The 15584-nt window shown below is 40.7% G+C and overlaps 1 protein-coding gene across 1 annotated transcript; it reads left to right on the top strand.

The window, feature by feature from the left end:
• The first annotated feature begins 159 nt into the window (after window positions 1-159).
• On the top strand, window positions 160-15042 carry kat2a (K(lysine) acetyltransferase 2A). Its single transcript, XM_084072749.1, has 18 exons — window positions 160-480; window positions 1242-1365; window positions 2002-2147; window positions 2279-2368; window positions 3226-3407; window positions 3556-3747; window positions 6024-6130; window positions 7501-7605; window positions 7759-7895; window positions 8021-8229; window positions 8326-8452; window positions 8543-8653; window positions 8780-8923; window positions 9481-9595; window positions 9713-9749; window positions 10485-10548; window positions 11603-11687; window positions 13216-15042. The coding sequence occupies exons 1-18, from the start codon at window positions 211-213 to the stop codon at window positions 13407-13409; spliced, it is 2439 nt and encodes an 812-aa protein (XP_083928875.1). The 5' UTR covers window positions 160-210; the 3' UTR covers window positions 13410-15042.
• Window positions 15043-15584: the final 542 nt, after the last annotated feature.

Below are 15584 nucleotides of genomic sequence, written 5' to 3'. Positions count from 1 at the left end.
CTCTCCAACATTTGTTCTTCTTATTTCTGAAATAGCCCGTAGCCTATGGTCTCTTCTTTCGGGCTTGTTTTCGTAGACCTGGTTGCGTGTTTCTCTCGCCGAACCTGGCAACGCTGAAGGAGCCAACGCGTACCTCCAACCAGAACCAACACACGGGAACGGGAAGAGACGAAGAGGAAGAAGAGTTTCGGCGAGCGTGGATAGGATATTATGTCGGACCCGGCGGCGCAGCAGGCCTTACAACCCCGGCTTGTCCAAGCAGCCCAGTCTAGTAGTAGTGGTGGTGGGTCTGCTGGTTCGACCACCACCACCACCACCGCCACCGCCGCTGCTGCCTCGACAGGCTCCGGTTCGGGGAGCAGCGACCCGGCCAGGCCGGGGCTCAGCCAGCAGCAGAGAGCCAGCCAGAAGAAAGCCCAGGTCCGGGCTTTCCCTCGAGCCAAGAAGCTCGAGAAACTTGGCGTATTCTCCGCGTGCAAGGTAGCTCGATAGCTCCGCTCGGCGTTGCCATGTCCGGGTTATTTATAAGCGCACTTTGGGTTTAGTTTATTCTGTAAAGTTGCTTGTAAATGATTAGTGGTGTTTTTTGGGGCTTGTTTCTAAAGTGTAGTTGCTTATTTGGGGATTGTTTCCTAAATCTAGTTTAAACTAGTGTTTCTCAAATATTTTCATGTCAAGGACCCTATTATGTATTTGTCCACAGACCCCCTACATCTAATAAACTATGTTGTGCTTTTTTTTTTGCAAGATTTGTTTGAAAATAGCCGATCTACAAGCTTGCAACGCGTTGCATAGCTACGCGTTGTGAGCTTGTAGATTGGCTATTTTCAAATGGCTGAATATACAGTAGCTTTATGCTCAAGTGGCCCATATAGTCGCTTCTTTTGGGCTTGTTTTCATAGACCTGGTTGCTCATTTCTCTCGCACAATGTGGCAACACTGGCTCCGCTAGCTAAAAGTTTAGCACAACAAAGCACTGTTATTAACGCTAGAATCATTCGCTAATGAATGTTATCACACTGCGTACGGTGCACACAAACAAAACAAAAGCCAGAAAACTGAAAACCCTATGAGCTCATGTTTGCAGCTTGCTATGTAAAGTTAAAGGCAACGATACGTACTGTGAAATATTGCAACACGGATTTACAATTAGCTAGCTAGCCAGTGGTCCAAAACATGTATTGCCATACATTAAATGAAAATGTATAGCAATGTAATGTGCACATTGTGCCTTTTCTTAGGCAAGTGACACATGCAAGTGCAATGGCTGGAAAAACCCCAATCCACCCACAGCCACTCGTATGGACCTGCAGCCGCAAGCCGCCAGCCTGACTGAGCCCTGTCGCAGCTGTGGACATGCCCTGGGTACAAACCAGCAACTTTATGTCACATAATTTAACGTAGCTCACACACCCTCTTAATGCAGGGGTCTTCAACGTTTTTCCAGCCCGAGGACCCCCTATCTGAGAAAGAGATGAAGCAGGGACCCCCCCACACAACATATTGTATCAAATTGTGTTGCAGATTGCTTATTCATCGTTTCGTTGCTTGTTTTGACAGCACTGCCATCAGTGTTGTGTTGATTCATGTTCATGTGCATTTTTAGACATTAGACACACACACCAAACCTCTTTACCAAAAATAGTGATCTACAAGCTCACAACACCTCGCAGCACAAGGCTTTGTAGATCTTGTAGATCTGCTGTTTTTGGCTAAAGTTCTCCTCAGAATAGGGATGCTAGGGTTCAAGTGGTTAATCAAAAAGAAAAACATCCTATCGCACAGATTTGGTTGCCCCCCTGTAGTAGCTCTGAGGACCCCCTGTTGAAGACCCCTGGTGTAGCAGACTGTTATTATTTGTATTCCTTATGTCCTTCATATCCCTGGCATGGAAGTCCAAAGTCCAGTGGCATCTCTTTAAAGATAGACAATAGTATGCATTCCTTATGGAAAACAAAAAACTCCAAACCAAAACATTTTGTTTATAACTTATTATTATAGCTGACCATGTGTCCCACCTGGAGAATGTGTCAGAAGAGGAGATTAACAGGCTGTTGGGGATGGTGGTGGATGTGGAGAACCTCTTCATGTCTGTGCACAAAGAGGAGGACACGGATACCAAGCAGGTCTACTTCTACCTCTTCAAGGTGACCAAGCAATAACTCATATCAATATAAATAACTCATATACACACTGTGCCTAGATATCACAGATATATTCCCTGTGTTATAATAACACACCGACATGGACCTTTTGCTTTTGTGGTTTACTATTGTAGCTGCTGAGAAAATGTATCCTGCAGATGAGCCAGCCAATCGTAGAGGGATCCCTGGGGAGCCCACCGTTTGAAAAGCCCAACATTGAGCAGGTGAACAAACTCCCATCTAGGGCTGTCACGACAACATTTTGCTTGACGATCAACTGTCATACAAATAATTGTGATTAACGATTTAATTGAGCTTTTGGCCTTGAACATTCAAACTTTGGAACATGGAAATAAAAAATATATTTCTGTTAGGCTTTGTAAGAAATAACTGACATCATTTAATAACTTAAAAATAGTGGAATTAGCCCACGTGAGCTTGTAGATTTGCCACATCCGCTATATTTTAAAAATGTATGAAAATGTTTCAACATAGAAATGATTATGACGATCATGATTATGCAGAATAATTACGAGTATCAAATCATTTTGATTAGGTGATTATGTAATAATTGTGATAGGCCTACTCCTATAGTGATGTCTAGCTAAACCTCCATGCTTTCCAAAGATTGAATGTGTCTGAGACAGGCTCCTGATTGAAGATAAGATTGATTGATTCTCGCGGGAGTAATTCAGTCGCATAAAGGCAGCACAGCATTTAAGAAGATACAGTTAGATGCAGCAGGGTAAAATTCATCACATTCAATGCAACTCCATCAATATGTGCCAAAATATACAATATACAACACTACACCCTCTACAGTGCTTGCATAGTGTAGGACAGAAGAAGACAGCAGGTGAGATAGTGTCCATACTGTACTTAACTGCTGTTTTAGACTTAAGCCTATTGGTTGTCCCTTTGGAGAAGATGAATATATCATTACCCATCCTGCTAAATCTTCCCACACGCACAAAATGAAGGTTTGACTGGTTGTCCATGGTGCATTTTAACATGGCAACCACTGCCCTACTTATACAAGAAATATTTAAAGTCTTTATTTTATTTTTTATTTGTTCCACAGGGGGTGTTGAATTTTGTTCAGTACAAGTTTAGCCACCTGGCACCGAAGGAGAGGCAAACCATGTTTGAACTTTCAAAGATGTTCCTCTTGTGCCTGAACTACTGGAAGTTGGAGACACCCTCACAATTCCGCCAGCGCTCCCAGAAAGATGATGGAACAGCATACAAAGTGGACTATACTAGGTCTGTGTTCTTATTCAACCTTTTTAAGAACATTTATAATTCCAGTGGGATTTTTATAACTGTGTGTGGGTGTGTGTGTGTAAAAACAAATTGTCACCACAATGGCAGTATTTCTAAGTGCTGAATATTTGATTCTCTTGATTTTCAGATGGTTGTGCTACTGCCATGTCCCACAGAGTAACGACAGCCTACCACGCTATGAAACCACTCAGGTTTTTGGCCGTAGCTTGCTCAAGTCAATCTTCACAGTAACACGTCGTCAGCTTCTGGAGAAGTTCAGAGTAGAGAAGGATAAACTTTTACCAGAAAAGCGCACGCTCATCCTCACACACTTTCCCAAGTAAGTGCAACCACATAGAAATGTGTGTGTGTGTGTGTGTAGTGTTATATATGTAATTATGTATGTCAAGTTTATGAAGAGGAGGATCTAAACTAAAGCATAACCAATGTATTGCTTTAGGCACTGATACTGTATATTTCTACATATGCGGTAGAGTCCTATACAGATCTGTGTTCTGGTTCCGCAACTGCCCTGCATTTGTTACATCAGTTCCAAGATTGAACCCGCTATCTGTCATCAGGTCTTAGGTTGGTCTGACACTGAAACCGATACCTATAAACCCATTTTGGGCGGGAACCCCTATTTGTAACTATACCTTTCAGGATGGGAACCCCTTTTGGGGTTCTTGTTGCTATGTACAGTATATAGCAACATACATTTGTTGTAATTTTTTAATACATATTTGAAGTTTTTCAGAAAACCTAGGTCAGGATTTAGAAGGTGTTTTTAGAATCCGCCTCAGGTCTAAATGGGTTAAGTTCAAACGGTATTCTACAGATCCCTTTATTAATTACAGCACGTGTGTAGGCCAATACTTTATATACAAATAATTGCGGCCATTCTGTGTGTTTTAGTCTTATCTGTATAGGACATTTCAACAACAAGGCACAGCACTAAAAGAGTGCAAAAGAAACACAAAATAAAACAGAAATTATATTAAAAAAAAGCTCAGTAAAAGGAAAAAGCAAATAGAAAAGAATATAGCTTTGATTAAAAATAACCGAGTTGGGGTGATTCATTTTCCAGATATGCTGGCTATAAAATAAGTGTAATAACCTTGTAAAAGATGTGTATGCTTTTACCTACCACATGCATTAAAGCAGCACTATGTAACTTTTTAACAACTATATAGCATATTGTGTCCCACAAAATTACAAAGTTACATTTGTTTAAGCTATAACAATCATCCTTCCATAAATGTATAGACTCAAGAGGGTCCCTGCTAGGGGCTTGACTGTATTACTATGTATAGGGGAGACAATGAGTTTCATCCTGGCATTTACCAAGGCAGAACTGCCAGTCAAAGCGAAGACTGGCCAATCACAGCATGTCCTCGCCGGACATGCCTGCAGAGACTCTTGGGTAATGAAGTCAAAGGCTGCCATGTTATTTGTGTCCAAAGTGGCCACTGATACCCCAAACTACATAGTGCTGCTTTAACATGAAACATCACTAACAAAGACAAACGCACGTTACACATGCTTTTACATACATGCAATTCATGCAGGAGTACACATTTTTTGTATTTGCTCATGTGCGTTTTCTTTTTGTATACTCTATTTGTCCTGATTTTACTGCTATATTAATACGCTTTATTGTTGGGCTATTCAGTTGAAAGATGTTTCCAAACTGGAAGTCATATTTTGGTTAAGAAAACATTGCTGTAGTTTAATTTACATTTTTCCTTGATGCATTAGTTACATATTTAAACAGCAATTTCTGTTATGGTGTTTAAAGGTAGGGTAGGGATTTTCTTTGGTTAAAATAAGTGTTAAATAGCTCTATATTCTGATAGTACTCATTGCTATAGAGTGTTTGTTCAGTAAAAGGAGTCTCCTTGTCTCTCCAGCTCTTTATAAAACAGAAAATGCATTTTCATTTCAGTTTAATTTCCAAGTTTATCCAATCAGGACAGAGAACTCAATCAGGATATATGTAGATTAAACAAGTGAAATTGGAAGTGATGACACTAAGAAATGAGCAGGCAAAATTGGAACAGGAACTCTATAAAAATGAAGCTTAAAAATGGGTACTTTCTCCTGATTGGCTGAGATTTTGACACCTACCGGAAAATGTATTTTGTGTTTATTAAAGAGCTGGAGAGACTGGGAGACTCCGGTTACTGAACAAACACTCTATAGCAATGATTACTATCAGAATATAGTGCTTTAACCTTTTAACAAAATGCTTTTTGTTTTAACCAAAAAATATCACTTACCCTACCTTAAGTGAATAATAGAATATTCAGATTTTTTTGACAAACAATGTCATTCAATATACACATGCATTGAAGTGTAAAACAAGAAGGGCCCTAGCCTCATGACGAAAGAAAAAAAAGAACAAATTTGAACATAACAACATAGGTGTGGTGATTGTTTTCCATTCCCTGTTGTTGGCTTATTAATAGCGCAATATTTCAGTATTGTGCTTATTGCGACAGGCCCACCATCTGTCTGTTCATATCAACCTCTATGGAGGATTGGCACTGAAATAGGACACTGCAAAATCAAAGGTATTTGTTGATATGTCATAGTGTATGTATGTACATGTTGCAGGTTCTTGTCGATGCTCGAAGAGGAAATCTATGGGGAGAATTCTCCCATCTGGGAGGCTGACTTCACCATGCCTGCATCTGATGGAGCACAGCTTGGACACCAAACAGGTCAGGGGAACGTGTCCTTGTGGTTCTTTCTGTAGCAGCTGTTGGGGTGCGGGCAAGCACCTAATGCACGTTTAGAATTTTCTCATTGGTTGTTGCTCAGTTGAAGATGTTTGTTGTTTACCTTGTGTTCACACAGCAGGTGTCTTAAATGATTGATCAGCTCACATGACCATGTTAAATTATGTGTAAAGAATTATTAAAGCATTTCTTCACTAAATGAAAACTTAACAAGCTAAATTCTACATTACATTTTTATTTTTGTCAATCGTCTGTAGTGACCCTCCTATAAAGTATACTAGGACACAATTCAGTCTTTAAATATTGGTAGGGTGTCCCAGCAGTCCGTTTTACAGGGATTCAGGTTTTCAGTCAACACGATATATTGTATTTCTGTCAATTGGATTCCAGCGTGAGGATAATCTTATCCCAATAATTGAAATTCATGATAAAATTATCTTTAATGTTTTTATCATAATAAAATATATATCCACTTATCCCTAGCTGAAGGTTAAGGATACCAAATGGCTTCGTGACAACAGACTACTGTGTTGAGATTTCAGTTCCTTAACCTTTCTTTTACTCAGTTCACTGTAGACTGGAACGGTTTTGTCAAATGATTAGTGGTTTACAGAAAATGCTGTTCCAAGTTCCCTTTCTTCACCATTGCTACGCAGTTTTGACAGATGAGACGATTACATTTTCTATTCAACATGACAAAAAAGTATCTTCCCGTTCTGTGTGGGCATTGTCTCGTGTCATTAACTGTGGATTACTAACACCGGGTTACATACCTGGACCATTGATATGCTGCAACGGCCATTCCTATGTTAGATTGTGTGGCACAACTCTGCTGATATGATTCGTTGGGGTTCACATTCAAAACCAGCAGACTTGACTGTGGCGGACCGGACGGTCTGAATGGCTGTTTTTCTATGGGTTTTGAAATTGCTCTGCGTTTGACCAAAAAGCCTGTTGAGATCGACCATTCAATTATAAAGACATGATTTGATTTAAACCCTAAGTTTTCTTTGATTACAATATAATATACATCTAATAAGTCGAAGTATTAAGAATTTGTGAAAAAAAAGAAAAGACCGAACCTGGCATATTTCAAAATGCATGGGATTTATTCATACATCATTTTCACCCTTCTGCCCTCCATTGGAATTATATGGTACTGCATGTAGAATTTCTTTATGTGAAAAACATGATCATTAACACCAGTACATACCAAGATATTTAAATAAAACTATGTAAAGCTTACAATATTTACATTTTCATAAAAAACATTTTTTTTAAATGCAATTCACTTGTAAGTTTCAAGTTTGTAACATGTTAGTTGATGACTGTGGTGTTTGTTCTCATTGCAGTGATTAGTCCTGCTGCTGTGTCGAGGTCCCCCTCTTTCCCAAAGGGCATCACCAGTGTTTCATCAATGGGCAGTATGGACACCGGGGGATCAGAGCCCATCACAGGTCTTTGAGCAATGCTGTCTCTCTTTATTTGTCAAATACCGCGCTAGTGGAGTCTCGTACACCTCTTTGGAGAAATAACATTTTTGGGGCACTCACAAAATGTGTCTGGTAAAATTGTGACACACAGTGATTTGTGTTTTGCTGTGTTGCCAGGAGAGAAGCGTAAACTTCCAGAGGCGCTGACCCTGGAAGATGCCAAGCGGATCAGAGTGATGGGAGACATTCCCATGGAACTGGTCAATGAGGTGATGATGACCATTACTGACCCTGCTGCTATGCTGGGGCCGGAGGTGAGCACAGACAGTTGCCATTTCATGTCATTTGGTCAGTTTGAGATATCAGATCTGGGTACTTAGTTCAATGTATAAAATATTTGCAATTGACATGGTGCCTATTCTTAATTTTATTTCACTAGACAAACTTGCTGACGCCAAATGCTGCCCGTGATGAAACGGCTCGATTAGAAGAGAGACGAGGCATCATAGAGTTCCATGTCATTGGGAACTCCCTTTCCCAGAAGTCTAACAAAAAGATTCTGATGTGGCTGGTGGGCCTGCAGAACGTCTTCTCTCATCAGTTACCTCGCATGCCCAAAGAGTACATTACACGGCTAGTGTTTGACCCGTAGGTAGACGTTTCTCACACCACAGATCTATGAGATGCCTTACATAATACTTGGTCAGAGCCTTCTTGAGTATTGAAATTCTCCTTCCTACACAGGAAGCACAAGACCTTAGCCCTCATTAAAGATGGCCGCGTCATTGGAGGCATCTGTTTTAGGATGTTTCCCACTCAGGGCTTCACAGAGATCGTCTTCTGTGCCGTCACTTCCAACGAGCAAGTCAAGGTACAGTATGTTACTGTAAGCATTAAGAGCAGAGTCTGTGTTAAAGCACTGTCTGCCAGATTGTCACGTTACTGTCCTTGTTGATATAAGGGCTACGGAACCCATCTGATGAACCACCTAAAGGAGTACCACATCAAACACAGCATCCTCTATTTTCTCACCTACGCCGACGAATATGCCATTGGCTACTTCAAGAAGCAGGTACCCGCAAAGATGATCTCCCAAGACTCCCAATTCCATTTCCTTCATCCAACTGACCTACACCTCTTCAGGTCTAGTCTTTCTGGTAAACTTGATTATTTTCCCCCACCCCATTTTCCTTCCCAGGGCTTTTCCAAAGACATCAAAGTGCCGAAGAGTCGTTACCTTGGTTACATCAAGGATTATGAGGGTGCGACACTCATGGAGTGCGAGCTGAACCCCAGGATCCCCTACACGGAGCTCTCCCACATTATCAAGAGACAGAAGGAGGTATGGGATGGTCGCTAAAACGCTTGTCGAAAAACGAAATCTCAAAGGCGATTTGGTGTCACACATGTTGACTCACCTTCAGCATGTTTAAATCCTGTGTTCTCAACAACAGACTATGGTTGTAGATGCGCTGCTATAAAAATGGCAATGGCGGTTATTGTGTTGGCACTATCTGAATTGCCGGCGAACGGCTGTTAAAAAGTCAAAGGCAGCTGCGTCCGGTATGTACCGCGTACTGTAATAGTTCGCTTGCTTATCGCTATGACGCCGCTTGCGAGCCTCAAGGCCGCAGTGTCGGCTGCATCCCTGCCTTGTCTGCCCACCTTGACCTGTCAAGCGCTTTAAGGATGTTTAGGTAACAACAACAAGCCCTCTCCTGCCCCATCCCTCCTGGGGAAAACAAACATCTATGGTGCAATTGCTTAATATGTCTGTGTGGGAACTCAGGACTGAAGTTCCTCGCCCTTTTTTTCAGTTTGGTACAAATAAGTATACGTAACACTCTTAGTGTCTGTGTAGTGTGTATAATAGTAATTTGTCTTCCGCTGGCATATCAGATCATCAAGAAGCTAATTGAGAGGAAGCAGACCCAGATCAGGAAGGTGTACCCAGGTCTCACTTGCTTCAAAGAGGGCGTGCGCCAGATCCCTGTGGAGAGCATTCCAGGCATCAGTAAGTGCTTGGCTTTTGGCTGGGGAAAGATCATATTGTAAAATCACAATGGTCTGTATTATTTAAGACAATTTCGAGACAATTTCTTAAAATGTTGTGGTTTACTTTTCTTTTCAGGGGAGACGGGCTGGAAACCCAGTATCAAGGAGAAGGGGTAAGCACTCAGCACGCTAGTCTGATGATATGAAAAACTGAATCACAGGATCCACAAAGGAAGGGCATGGGTCCAATGTGGATCTCAGACAGCCTGTGAAGTGACACCCTGTGATGTTGTCTGACAGTCTGACATATCCATTATGTATGACAACCTTGACGGTTTCATCCCCATCAGAGCCCCATTAACTTATATTCTACAGTTAAATATTTCATTAAAGTTAAATATTTCAATCCATATTTTGTGAAGTTATAATCTCAGACCCGCCGCCCCTCCATATTTGGGCAAGACTGAGGTCATCAATGTGACATCATCATCATGACATCAGAGATCCACAGAGACCCCACGCTGTTATTAACCCTGTATTGTTTTAAGTGATTTCAGAATGCTGTATTGTTTGTCAATGCAAAATATGCAGTACTTGGCTTGAATGTTTGACCTCCTCTAAGTTCTCTTATTGGATGCACGGCTCCGAAAAGAATCAAGTTGCTGAAAAGCTCACCAGCACTTAAAGTCCTTATAGGATCTTGTGTCATGATAAATGAATTGTCACACTGAGGAAGGCTTTGAGCTGAAATGTTTGTTGGTCATTGATGCTGCTGGGCCATCATTTGATAAATAAGGGTTCCTAAAAGGACTTTTAAGTGAGTGCTGGTGATCTTTTCAACAACCTTAATTATGCAGTGTATGGGAGTGTCGACTCCTTGATAATGTTCAACTATGAACTATTTGTAGGAAGGAGGTGAAGGACCCTGATCTTTTGTACAACATGCTGAAGAACCTCCTGGCTCAGGTTAAGGTGAGGAACTCCCATGATCAGACTGTATTCATATCAGGGATGGGCGATTATAATGTATATATTATAAATCACTGTGAACATTCATTGTGATTTAAGCATCTGCAAGGCAAGCGAAAGACATTTAGTTTTGTCCGTTTTTTGTTGCCTCTCTGTCGATGGCCGTTGATTGTTGCTTGAGGCATTGATTGTTGATTGAGGACGTACAGGTCTCATAACCTGGAGGGACAGTCACGCTGTGATTGGCTTGTTGGTTGGTAATTATTTGTTTCCTATCAATCTAGTGAAGAAGTACACAGACCTGCATACACGTTGCTTTTCGGCAAAGATTTCCATTTTGAATTCAAAATATGTTAAAAAGAAAGATGGCTTGCTCTACTATAAACTAATAGCCTGCACAGTGCACACTGTTGAATAAGTTTTGAATAATGTTTTGACCAAACACAAGGGCTCTCATTCAAACACACGGTCTAACTTCATTCTGAAGAAGACCTTGTGTTTGGTTGAAATTTGAATTACTGGGAGCTACTTTTTCTACAGTGTGCGGACTCCATTTTATTTTTCAATTCAAAATATGTCATCACTTTGGGGCAGGGTGGGGGTCTGCGCCTTGCCTATTGCTTGCTTTTTAGTAAGATTCTTACTAGGAAGAAGCAGCCTTCTCAATCAAACCAAAAGCCACATGGCACGACCTGACTGGGACAATATCAGCCATCCTTAAATGAGTACACCTAGAGACGGGCAGCAAGTACTGTAGGTACTGTGCAAAGTCATGACACCGAAGAGGAAGTGTTTCGGGACAGTTCTGAAAACTTAGCAAGATGTTTGCGTGATGTAGATAAATAGGCTCATAGATTGCTGTTATTAAATAACTTAACTTCTGATAGGTTACTTTACATTTGCCAGGGTAGATCATGTCATGCCCCTGGTCCACCCTGAAGGAGTTTAGTTTCAGAACATGTCACCTTTTTCACCCCTCATGAGTGGGCAGGCTATACATACACAATGTCGCAGGGGTTCCAATAGGGATGAGTAACCATTTGTCTCTCTCCACCAGACTCATCCAGACGCCTGGCCCTTCATGGAACCTGTGAAGAAATCAGAGGCTCCAGATTATTATGAGATCATCCGTTTCCCCATCGGTGAGCACTCCTACCACATAACTATATCCACTGCCTTGACTGTTGCTGCACTCAACACTTTTCACATGGCCTTGTGTTGCCTTATGAAGCATTTTACAATCTGTGAGGAATGGAGCTGTTGTATACACAGAATAAGGCTGTGTTCTTCACATAGGCTGCTTCTTTAAACTCATCTCACTCGTCTTTTTAGCGGCACTAGCCGCTCTATACCTTTAGGTATAGAGCGGATCCTGCTCTATACCTGACTTTGTCCGTGTTCACCGTCAACGTTCTGATTGGTCAGACCCGTCAACGTTCTGATTGGTCAGACCCGTCAACGTTCTGATTGGTCAGACCCCTCTATACCTTTTGGTATAGAGCGGATCCTGCTCTATACCTGACTTTGTCCGTGTTCACCGTCAACGTTCTGATTGGTCAGACCCGTCAACGTTCTGATTGGTCAGACCCGTCAACAAAGTGATTGGTCAAGCTTCACGTGACACATGGCTATAAACACATTATAAACACATATCGATGACAAAATGTATCAAAGGCGCCGCTACCTTCACACAGGGTGTGATTTTTTCACTTGTTTTCAACGTTTGTCTGATCAGCTGCACATCTCCGTCACACAAAATGAAATGCAAAGAAATACAGCATACATTAATTCATGCTGTCTCATTCCGTACCACTGATATAAAAAAAAAGAAAAGTCTCAAAGCACCAGCAGCGACAATAAAGACAATACAAATATTTCTTCACCCTATTTTGGCAAAGAGGAGAAAACATGGTTTTGCTTTAAATGAAATTGGTCACATTATATAAAAAGGCTAACACAGATAGTATACATTTCATACTATCTCCTTTGCTAGATTGTATTATTTGCGGTTACGCACAGCGATATTGTCCATTATCCAGTTCCATTTAAAGATCTTTGTTTAATATGATGTTTGCTTGTCTCTCTGAAAAAGATTTCAGTTTCAACTTTCAGTGTCGCTTTTATTACTTTCCTCCTCCACGTGTCTATAATCTTGCACGCACACTAATATACAGTACGTACACACACACACACACACACACACACACACACACACACACACACACACACACACACACACACACACACACTGTCTTTGAAAGCCACACACCTTGATTATTTGTTATATTGCTATTACAACAGAAAAATAGTAATAGCAAGCAAAGGTATCTAAGAACTGATATGAAATAAATGCAGAAAATCTAACTCAAAATGTATAACTTTGACAGATCAGTTTGTGCTTAAGCTCTATGGACAAAAGATGAACTTGTATTTCTTGTATTTATTATATTAATGTCTGACAAAAAAAAACATTTGTGCATAGCTTTTAATTGTCAGACTTTGTTTAGCCTAGAAATGAATGTGATGTAATGTGCTTTGCTCTTTAATGAGCTAGTGACACAGACATGCTTATCATTTGATTAAGAACATGAAGTGGCCTTTATCATAACTTGAGGAATTCACTTTCACTTGAGCACTGCGGCAATGCCTTGTCTGTCTTTGCTCCCACAGACCTGAAGACAATGACTGAGAGGTTGAAGAATAGATATTATGTGACCAAGAAACTTTTCATTGCCGACCTGCAGCGCATTATCACCAACTGCCGCGAGTACAACCCTCCAGACAGCGAGTACTGCAAATGTGCCAACACACTGGAGAAGTTCTTCTACTTCAAGCTGAAGGACGGCGGCCTGATTGAGAAGTGAAATGGGCCATTGACTATGGTGATAGACTTTAATAGACTTATTTACAGAGGGACAAGTGGCATTCGTGGTTACACACAAACACTGAACAACAGATGTCACCAGGAAATCATTGCTAGCTATTTTCGTACGTGTGTGTGTGTGTGTGTGTGTGTGTGTGTGTGTGTGTGTGTGTGTGTGTGTGTGCGCGCGTGCGAGTGACTAATTAGAGACAGTAATTTTTGGCCTAAGGAAGTTATGGTTAAGATTTTGGACAATGCTAAGGGGCCAGTCATTCACCTTTTCCAGTACTCAAACTTGCATAATAAGAAATATAATACCTTTTGCATTCAGTGTACCAAAGTGTTAGGTCCCAGTGAAAATCACTTTATCCTTTTAGAAGTTTCAGTCACGTTTCATCCATGTTAATATTATAGAGTAACCAACCCAATTTTGTCACATGTAGTGATGTTTTTTGTTAGTCCAATCTCCTTGACCCTAACTCATCACACCAACTGATGTGAATATTCTTTGAGTTCTCTCACTAGAGACTGGACCATGGGACCTTAGCCACCGTTGCCTTCCGTTACTGAAATACACTTGAACATGCCAATCAGCTTTGAAGGATTTAAAAACGATGTTATGTTTGAGCGGGAGAGTCTTTTATTTTTATTTTTACTCTTCACATTCATTACAAGTCAGGCAGCAGCTTGACTCCTCGTAGTTCAGGACGGTACCAGGCTGGATTGTTGGACTGGGCAGCAAAGATTTCCAACTGTCGTGTGAAAAACAAAATTGTTACCCAAGAGATGGGAACTAAAGTTGAGAAGTTTGCCTATGAGAAACATTTTGACAGCTTAATAGATGGGGAGTCATTTGCTGCTTGTCTTTATTCTGGACCAGTTACAATGCTGCCGTGTAGTAGCTTTGCTTTCGATGATGTGACAGGTGACAGTTGGTGACATTGTGTTCTGTTGTGTCTATAGACCCTGTCAGTCATTTCCACTTGTTAGCTTGCCAGCCCTGTTTTAACTTGTGGAAAACTGACCAGGAGTCAAATCTAGTGGCTCTGCTAGTTCTGTTGGATACATGCTGTATAACACAATAATAGGTAGTTTATTGTTCTATTTATTCCATACCCATGAGTCATGACCTATAATGGTTGTCGTTGCATGACACTGTATAGGAATCCTATTCATAAAAAAAATTACACAACACTCAAACTCAAACTTGTATTCAAACTTCCACTGTTGGACAACAGTGACTCCTTGTATGATGGTCAGTGTGTGATTGATTCCTAAGTGTACCTGCAATGCCCTTAACTCCAGTCTTATTTTTAAGGCATTTCTGGAAGCAATTTATTTGTGGTTGAGCCTGCTAGTTAAGTATTCCATTGAGTTTTCTGTATGTGTGTTTTTTCTTTTCTTTTTTTATGACTAGCTTTGATTAACTGAAGTGATGTCAGTGTTACATTATTCAGGGTTGTCCCTTACATAATGTCTCCCTTAATCTACCTATGCTGCATTTCAAATTCTCTTGTAAGGACTATCTGAGTGAAACTTTCAACTATAGGAGGTCTGCTACTGTCTCTAATTATGGTATATTGCAATTTACTGTAACGGTAACACTGTTCATTACAATAAATCTTTTTTTTTTTTTTTAACAATTGTTTTCATTCTAGGTTTCCAAAATATATATTTATACAATTAATTATCCAGTTACATATAATATATCCAGAGTTGCCTTATGGGTAAATACGCAAAAATGTATAGAAAAAACTCTTGCAAACTGTTTTTACTTTTAGGTACATTTCATATACAGTAAATGAAGTTGGTTTATTCATTCAAGATAAGTCTGTCGATGTGCCTTAAGGGTGTTCCCAGCAAGCAAATGAAACCTTCAGCAAGCTGTAGGTTTCATTTTCCCAGTTTAACAGAACCATAGGGCCCCTTTAGGGCACTGCAAAGGCTAACTGAAAAGCATAAAGCAATGCCTGTTTCTCCCTGCTAAGCCACAAAAACTGACCCATCATAACATAAGTTGAAACCACAAGTGCAATGGACCAGAGGTGTGTTCTTAAAGACTTGCAATGGGCCATTGCCAGTAGTTATTTTCAGTTATGTGCACAAAACAGGCTCACTCTGTCGTTGGATAATGCAATGTTGTCCCTCCAAAGCCTCCCTAGGTGGGACCATTTCT

This window comes from Gymnoscopelus microlampas, assembly GCF_963454915.1.
Source record: "Gymnoscopelus microlampas genome assembly, chromosome: 11".
Taxonomy (NCBI): domain Eukaryota; kingdom Metazoa; phylum Chordata; class Actinopteri; order Myctophiformes; family Myctophidae; genus Gymnoscopelus; species Gymnoscopelus microlampas.
Note: the sequence above shows the minus strand (reverse complement) of the source record. Positions and strands in the feature narration are given on the sequence as shown.

Coding starts and splice junctions, on each gene's coding strand:
- kat2a (XM_084072749.1), top strand. CDS start 211: ATGTCGGACCCGGCGGCGCAGCAGGCCTTACAACCCCGGCTTGTCCAA. Junction 8,453..8,542: donor CTTCCAACGAGCAAGTCAAG/GTACAGTATGTT, acceptor TGTTGATATAAG/GGCTACGGAACCCATCTGAT. Junction 8,924..9,480: donor TTATCAAGAGACAGAAGGAG/GTATGGGATGGT, acceptor CTGGCATATCAG/ATCATCAAGAAGCTAATTGA.